This window comes from Platalea leucorodia (genome assembly GCF_965183815.1).
Source record: "Platalea leucorodia genome assembly, chromosome: Z".
Classification (NCBI taxonomy): domain Eukaryota; kingdom Metazoa; phylum Chordata; class Aves; order Pelecaniformes; family Threskiornithidae; genus Platalea; species Platalea leucorodia.
The window spans coordinates 47,045,604-47,054,354 of record NC_138858.1 but is presented as its reverse complement, the minus strand read 5'-3'; the positions used below and the strand labels follow the sequence as shown (position 1 = coordinate 47,054,354).

Sequence of the window (8,751 nt, the reverse complement as noted above, 5' to 3'; positions counted from 1 at the left end):
TAAAGCTGACTGCAGAAAAAACAAGTAAATATGAACTACAGAAGGCATCCATCTAATGGCTGCTGCTTTTGCTACTTGGGGTCTGAAAAATTACAACAAAGGAAGGTTAAAATAATCAGCAATGGTATAAATACTACTTAAGCCAACAGTCACATATGGTATATTAGCAATGTAGATGGATTTAATGAAAACTGAGATCAGCACATACATCTGTCATCAACCAAACCTACAAAATATTTTCCTCAGAAAATGAAATGTAATGATATAAGTGCTCATCTGTAATAGAGTTATAACAACTCCAAATGGTAAAACTAGTGCTGGTTTAATGCATTTTGTCAGCTAATGTTAACCAAACAGACAATTCCTATGACAATTGCCTTGAAGAGAACAGATTGTGTGATAGGTCATAATCAAGCACACATCCTTAGATTAACAGCTCCAAAGTACTGCATACTTCTGTAAGTCACCCTGTAATGCAAAACCAAGTGTGATTTGTCACACCATTTCAGCCTCCATTACAGCTAAGATAGTAGTGTGGAATTTTTCAGGCTTCACAGGAGGAATATTAAAATGGATAATACTAGCATGCATTTTAAAGAAAATTCTCAGCACTTGCCAAGTCATGCTCTCTGAGGTATCTGCCCGTGTGGGAGGGATGCATGCTCTCAAGGGGGCCTGTGTTTCATGGTCGTCTCAGGCAGGGGGCTGCAAAGTTCATTAAATGATCTTATCTCGCTGCTGGTTCTGTTCAAAATAGCCTTGATATGATGAAGGATTTATGTTACCCCCACTTCAAATAAAACGTACCGAGGGATGCATTTCATTACTGCCCTGTGACACTGGAGAAGCCAGGACTGCAGTGGCAATATTCCTCATTTGTTTGTGTCACACAGAGGATTTATTTGCAGGAAGAGTCCAACTGCAAAGGTAAGTAAGAGTTTGGTTTTTGTAGCGAGTTTTTCATAATAATGTCAACAAGAAATGCATTTGTTCTCTAACTTTAATTCTCACAAAAGTATATTCTAGGAAAGATGAGAGTGTGAGGAAAATGCCAGGGAAGAGTGCCCAGTTTAGCAGCATTCTAAGGAAGCTGAGTAGCATTGATACAGAAAAAATATTTACAGGCAATTTCCATGCCACAACCCTGGATAAAACGCCAGGAGATGTGGCTGTACATTCTCAACTGATGGGCTAAACGGTAGCCAAGGTTACACACACACTCCTCTCACAAAGGTTTTCTAACAGCAATCTGCTGTTGATAGGCTTTTTAATTTAGTGGTAGACACCTTCATATGAATCAGGATCAGTTTCTCTTGCATGTTTTGTCAGAACTGGGTGATTTAACGAAGAACATGAGCCCTGGGCAGGATTTATCTTCTTTGATCCTAGACCATTGAGTCCTCCTGTACTCAAAAATCAAACAACAAAGCAAAACATGTTCAAGATCCTTGACTAATAAATATTAATTTATGCTATGTACTTGATTTATGAATTCAGCAGTTCATAGGAGCAGGCTTCAAATGTATCTGGCAGTGGGGAAAATCTAGTGATCAGAAACAATATTTGATCATGCAAGCAAACTACAGCCACTTTAATATGTCTTAGATGTTGAAAATTAAAAGCCAATAAAAGTTGGACAAATCTATGGAAAGCTCAGGAAAGGCATTTGGACATTCTGTATTGCACAATGCTTATGATTGCCTTTTCGTTTGATGCTCACCTCTGTGCCACTGCCACCACAGTCCTGTTTGTGTGTGCTGGTGGCAGGATGTGTGGGAACGCAGGCGGCCACCACGGAGAGCCAGGCGCAGGGAGTGGGAGAAGGTGGGGAGCAGAGGGGTGCTGAAAAGATGTTCCAGGGAAAGTTTGGTGAGATTAGCATGAACCGTCGGGGAGAAATGCAGCTCCAGCAAGAAGCAGAGAGAGATTTTCCAGAAAGAGCAACAGAGCTGGGGAAATCAGCCAGAAAGATGTTTGAAAGCAGCGGTGTGAGTCAGCCAGGTTAGGCTGGAGGGCTGGCATGGGAGGTGAAGAGGGCAGAAGGAGAAGCTCAACAGACACAAAGGCAGAGAAGGGAAAAGTGAAGGGACTTCTCATGGAAGCCCTTGGCTATGGGCTGAACGGGAAGAGTCAGTGGGAATCGCAGAGTGGAAGAGAGCAAGTAGCTAAATAAGTAAATAGGCACAGGAGCAGAACTAGGATAGTAACAATTTAATGGAAGACCTGAAGGGAAATGAAACTGTTGATTCCTCAAGTGTTTTGCTCAAAAGGTTCTAAGAATTTTAACCCTCAGCCAGAGGACTGCTGAGACCTCTGATACAGAAAAGCAAGGCAGAGAATCAGTTCCCTCCAGTTTTATAATTCTATTGTTCAGATGTCTGGTATCCAGTGAAGAGAGAAAGCAGATAAAGAGAACTGAGGGCCAAAAGATGAAGAGGACAGAACACTTACAGTGCGTGGCATTCAAAGGCATTGATACTGCCACTGTAGCAATATGAGATGCAAAAACCACACAGCTGCCACAAGCCTTGTCTTAATATTTCTTTGTCATAAAGCTATCATATGAGAAAATGTCCAAATTTTTTTAACAGTTCAAAGCATTTCAAGAATAGCTATTCTCCAAGTCAGAAAAATAGGCTCAGACTCATCAGCTTTTCACAGAAAAGCAATAATGAACTGTGGGAATTAGGAATAAGGAGAATGGTTGAACAGAGACTGCTGCATAGTGCCCGAATGCAAACATTTTAATTTGCATGGTAAAATTGCTTAACTTGCATATTAGAATTGATTTGCCAGAGGCACACCTGTAACTCATGCACACAGGTAACTCCTGCTAGTATTGTTCAGTCACATACCAATATTGTTGTCATTTTCATACACAGAAAATTCCCATTGCATGGAAAAGTGCAATTAATTTGATTGGAGTTTATACCCAGAGACCTCCTGACTGAGCACACATCCCGGTAAGAGCAATCAAAGATTATTAACAGAAAGAGGCTCTTGTTATTGTCCTCTTGAAGGATTTTAGCACAGAAATTCTATCTTAGGGCAAGTGAAATACTGATAGACTAAGTTTGATATCCCTGATTGCCCACACAACCCTGAAGGTTTATGGCAATAGTTTTGAAATGGATAGCAGGACAGAGGTGAGTTCAAACACCTATGCATATGATCCATAAAGGCAAAGGAAACCAGGTGGGTTATTTTAGCAGAGTTATTGTGCAGTTCCTACAATCACCACATGAACAGGCTCAGATAGACGGTTTGAAATAAAAGGTAATTTAGGGTAGGATGATTCTACAGTTCAGAGAAGCAAATGCTGGCATGTTCACACACTAGTGTTTATCAAGGATGTACAAGGATCAGTAAAATAATGATACAGAAATTCTAAGTTCAGTTGCTTTGATACATATTTGAGTGTTCTCCAGTACCAGAGGGAAAGCAAATAAAGGGGAAGATTAAGGGCTGAGTAAAGAAAATTCAACACCAAGGTATCCATATGTTAACACAAAATAAAAGGTTAGGAAAGAAGGACAGGCTTGGACAATGCTCTTAATGTGCCTAAGCAAGAACACACAAAGAACATTTCACAGATAATAGACAAAGAGTAATTCTCCCCCCCCCCCAAAAAAAACCACCCAAACCTGTACTGTGTAGTACTATATAGACTTTGTAGTTTCAACAGGGTTCTAACATTCTTCTAAATGATGCCAGCACCAGATATAAGGTGAATAACAATGAAAACTAATTCTGAACTTCTCTTTTACTGGATTTAAAACTTTTTCCTTGGGATTTTTTGCTGTGGGGAGGGGTGTTGGAGAAACACATCTATAAAATACATTCAAGCCAGCACCAAGAATATATGCAATCAAACCAGGAGCAAGAGCATTTAAAACCAGTAAAGGATATGTGTATTCTGAAAGCATACACTTGGGCTCAGTTATACCTCGTGGCAAAGAGTTCCACAACTTTGCCTTATTCAGGAGAGATATTCACCCTCATATATATATGTATATATATAAAAAAGATACATTCACAGTATATTAAACAGGAATTCATAATCACTCAGAAGGATGAATTATTATGCTTTGGGATCACTTCTGATTAAAGAAACCAGGTGACGTTACTTCTTGACAGTTTATTTTGGAGCCTCAGGAATGCCTGGGAATTTTGCTTGCTGCTCTTCAGAAATATTGTTATTCTCGGAGATTAACTCCTGGAGTGGAAAGTCCATTATTCTGACCCAGATGGCTGTTACCGTACCTTTTTCATACATTTCTAGATTACTCCTGGTAGACAAAATTTAAAAAGGGTAGCAACTGCTACCTGGGAAGAGAGATTTGGGTTGGCATTGATACACGTGGATATTTATGGAATACATATATTTTATGAAAACACATACTTGCATTAAGAGAACTTTTGACCTGGAATTGGTTATCCCCTAGCACAGCTGGACGTGTTCACCTGTACTTGCAGTTCACATTACAGGCTGATGCCAACACATGTACATCCAGCTATAATTTACTCAGAACCTGCAAAAATGTTCAGTAAATTTCTTCTGCAAAAGTCACACTCAAATATTGTGCTTCTATCATTTGGAGGCTGTGAGCTGATATACGGAGGTTTTACAGGGAACCACAGGGGAGTCACAATGAAATCGCAGCAAGAAAGGGACCTCTTCAGAAGGTCCGCTTTTGTTCTCTGCTCATAGAGCCTTTATAATGATGTGTCTCACAGGTTTTCACAAAACGGCCAAATCTCCAAATGAAATTATGTAAAGATTACCAGTTCCCAATTTTGCTTTTCTTAGGATGCCTGGCAGAGGAATGGCAGCAGTTTCTTCAAGCTTTTCCAAGTTAGCCTTGAGCAGCTTGTTTACTAGCTCTCTATGGCTCTGATTAAAATAAATTACAAATAAGTGCCATGAATTCAAACAACGCATGAGAGAACCCTAAATACTTGTTAAAAAAATTAAATGTTCTGGAAAATATTATAATGGCATATTCATGCAAAACCACACAGCAATTTGGAAGGCAGCATGGATATACTCATTCCATATTTAATGAAGTTTTGAAAGTAATGGTATGATTTTCTGGCTGTAATGTGGAATACAGGGGGCTGGCTGTTAGCCCATGAAAAGTCATACTGAGACAGATATTCTTAGGATGAGATTCATGCTGAAATTTATTTTTAAGATGACATTAAATGAAGGTGGAAGTACAGAATGAGCACAGATATATAAATATATTCAATGAATTCACTCTGTTTTGAAAATTGCAGAAGAGGGAGAAATATTTAATAAGCAAGGTGGCTTTTGCAAGTCAGCATCTTATAAAATTACGTACATACTTTCATACATAGGAATTTTCTTCATTCCCAAATAAAGCTAAGGCAAGTGTTATAATGATTAACAGCAAATCACTAGAGCTCTTTTTCTTCATTGTTTTAATCCTAATCTACAATGGTCACTTTGTTATTTTATAGACATGAAAACAGTGAGGCAAAATCCCATTAGATCTGGCAACTTTTATATTTGCTTTCCATTTATGAGTACAGTAAAAGGTATCTTAATCATTAAGCTAGAAAATACAACAGAACTGTCCTGCACTGTGAGCTTAAAGGTCACAGGCAGATGGAGGTGAGAGATATTTGAGGTGAACAAGTAAGAATTCAAATCACTGCAGACAGCAAATCCTCCAGTGTCAGAGCTAAGAAGAAAAAGCTTGAATAGTGAGTCATCCCCACTGTTATCCTGATCCTACAAGAAAAAAGACTGTATGAGCCTAACTCTCTGAAAATCCATAACAGCAAGAGTGTGCTTTAGCCATGAAAACAGATGAGGAACCAATAATTTGTCGTATGGTTGTTTCAAATTTTTCCTTTAGAGAAAATGAATAGCCAATACATACGTCATGAAGTGCGGGGATGTGAAACTAGTGACCTGAGGAACTTCTGGGAAAAGACTATTGAACAACAAACTCGGTATCTGCAAATTGAAAAAGAACGTCAGCGAAGAAGTGCTCTGACAAAGTGGGTAGCTTGCATCCGGAAAGGTTATTTGAGTTTGCATTGTAATTCCTTTTTAAAGAAAAGTGATACCTATATTTAAGTCATGCAATGAAAGCTGAAGGTATTTTTCTCAGATTTTTAGAAAATTATAAATCTTCCCAGACTGGCATGCTAATGTTAATGTGTCTAAGCTATGGCTCCACAAGATAAGAGAATAATTCACTCTTGTTCCATAAGTGGGTCCAAAGTGCGGAACTTTCTGAAGTTATCAGGACAACATCTAGCAGTGCAGGCTTGTCTTGAACATCAAGGCTTATGTTCACAGCAGAGCTAGCACAGATGCATACCTGACCCACCTTCTTTCTCTGTGGCCTTGTTTTCACAAGAATATAGTTTGAATTAATTAAGATGGCTTAATCTGCATAAGATAAATGCATAATAAAGCGGACGGTCCAAGTGTACTAACTGATCAAGACAACCACCACCCATATCCTTATTTACCTCCATCAGTCATAATAACCTTAATGAGCCACAATGAGAAAGACTGGTCTGTGGCAACATCAGTACAGTTTTACTTTGTATGAAGTCTCCATAAATTGAAGGCACATGCAAGATGGCTATTTTGCCTTGAGATCATTCAACAAGAAAGTATTTTTTCAAAATCTCTCTCATACCTCTCTTTGTATTGATGCTTGAAAAAATAAGAGCAAGCATGGCCTTGCATTAATAACCCTGGATGAAGGAACACTGGAATTAGTCTCTAGCATGTTTTATCCATTTGTAACTAAGCTACTTTCAACGTCTCGGCTCCTCAGCTGTGAAATTCCTGTCTTTTCTATTTGAGGCAGTCTTTTTGTTGTACCTAGATACTACCAAAAAGAAAGTGCCACCTATCATCTGAAGCTCTCTGCTATGGGTCTAACAGAAGTTTCAACATGCACAGTGTTTTCAAGCCAAATAGTGCTCAGGAGCCTCTATGCAGTACTTTTTTTAATGCATTTCTGAGGAGGAGGGGGACTTGGGAAATGTTGGGTGATGCTACCCAGCAGGTGGCAGCAGGCAATCTCCAGTGGAGATGACAAGTCACTCTGGCACACAGAGGCTCTTGATAGAGGGCACACTGGAGATGAAGAACCACAAAGCTCAGGTGAGCCCTCATCGGGATTTAAGAGCTAGTCCTGAAGTGCCATCCAGCAAAGCACTCCAAAGGGGCAGGACAATTTGCATGGCATCTGGGAAAAAGCACCAAAGGATATCACTGCTGGGAAACATGAAGAGTATAAATCTGTTCCCTGTAAAAATACGGGGACAAGCTGATCCATGTTTCTGTCCATAGGCTCAGAAATGAATGGATGGAGAGACTGGAAAAACGGATAAAGATGTTGAGAACCCAACCCGAAGACCCATCTAGCTGAAGATCCCACACTCATTACATGTTTGGGGAAAAAAGAAAATTGTTTCATAGGAAAGCATGATGGTGTGATGTAAAAGCTTAAGTCAATTTTACTTTGTGGCTTAAATGAGCTATAATTAATTAGCTGTGATTGTTAGAAGTTTCATATGTGAAATGTCTATTGCTGCTTTTAAGGTTGTGCATCCACCGCTTCATTTGATAAACAGAGATTGAAGTACTCTGAAGTCTTCAAGACTAATAAATCATGGTTCACTGAGCTGTAGATGCCTGGAAAAAGAGTTTAGTTACACAGTTAGTGCTCAGCAAAGTATTTCCTCAATATTTTAGGTTTCTGTATAGACTGATTGTAATCCAATGAAGTTATTTTCTTTCAAAATTGTTTAATGAATAGTTGAGATTTTTTTTTAACACAGCGGAGCCCAACTCGGGCTAAGGAAGAAGGGATATGCACAAACAATGCCACCGCATCCCAGATCACTAGTGGAGCCAAACTTCATGGGAGTTACAGATCCTAGCTGCCATATTAAAAGTCTGTTAAGCTATTAATATGTATCCTGAGAAATAGGCTCTGTGAGACACCAACAAGAGTTTCTTAATTAGTTAACCCACATTAGCTAACTTGAGACACTATATCAGCAAGGACAAAGTGACTTGGAGTTTTGAGGCTGCTTCTGGTACCCAACCTGGCTTGTCTAGAGCTGGACTGATATTTCTGTTTCATAGAGCATCTTGATGCATTTTCACAGCTGTCTCTCATCCTGAGTAACAAGCACACTTTTTTCCTCTAACACTTTTTCCCTCTGAGACCCAGAATATATTCCTTAACAACGAGTACCTTCAGAAACATGGCAGGTTTCCTCTCCCATATTCACCATTAGTAAAAAATGTTTCTAGTTCCTCTCCTAATGCTTCATTAGGAAATGTGGCATTTCCTCCAACAGTATCAAAGCATTTCAATACGCTGGTGTAATAAAATTGCTTCCTTTTTAGGGTGACTGCTTTGTTGCCACCAGAATGCCTGGGGTAATGTACTGCAAAATGCGTTGCTTTCAGCATACTAAAAATCTCTTCCCTTAATTGCTTAACCTTTTAGTCCCTTTTTATAAGACCGTTTCAATACTTCTCGGGTAATTAGTATTGTTTCAGAGTAAAGAAGATTTGACTTGCCTGAGGAGTGAGAACAGCAGAAGGGTTTGAGGTTCTAAAATATTTAGAATATCTGTTCTTTTTAAAGCAAACAAAAAACTCAAAATGCTATTTTTTCTCTCTTTATCCATCACCTTTTAAATTCACTTTTGTGTGTCCCAAGGTCAAACCAAATCTTTTAT

General features: G+C 39.0%; 1 protein-coding gene across 1 annotated transcript; it reads left to right on the top strand.

The window, feature by feature from the left end:
• Nucleotides 1-5,890: 5,890 nt before the first annotated feature.
• On the top strand, nucleotides 5,891-7,424 carry LOC309603123 (protein FAM240B-like; the record flags this gene model as incomplete). Its single annotated transcript, XM_082337571.1, has 2 exons — nucleotides 5,891-6,030; nucleotides 7,346-7,424. The coding sequence occupies 2 exons, from the start codon at nucleotides 5,891-5,893 to the stop codon at nucleotides 7,422-7,424; spliced, it is 219 nt and encodes a 72-aa protein (XP_082193697.1).
• Nucleotides 7,425-8,751: the final 1,327 nt, after the last annotated feature.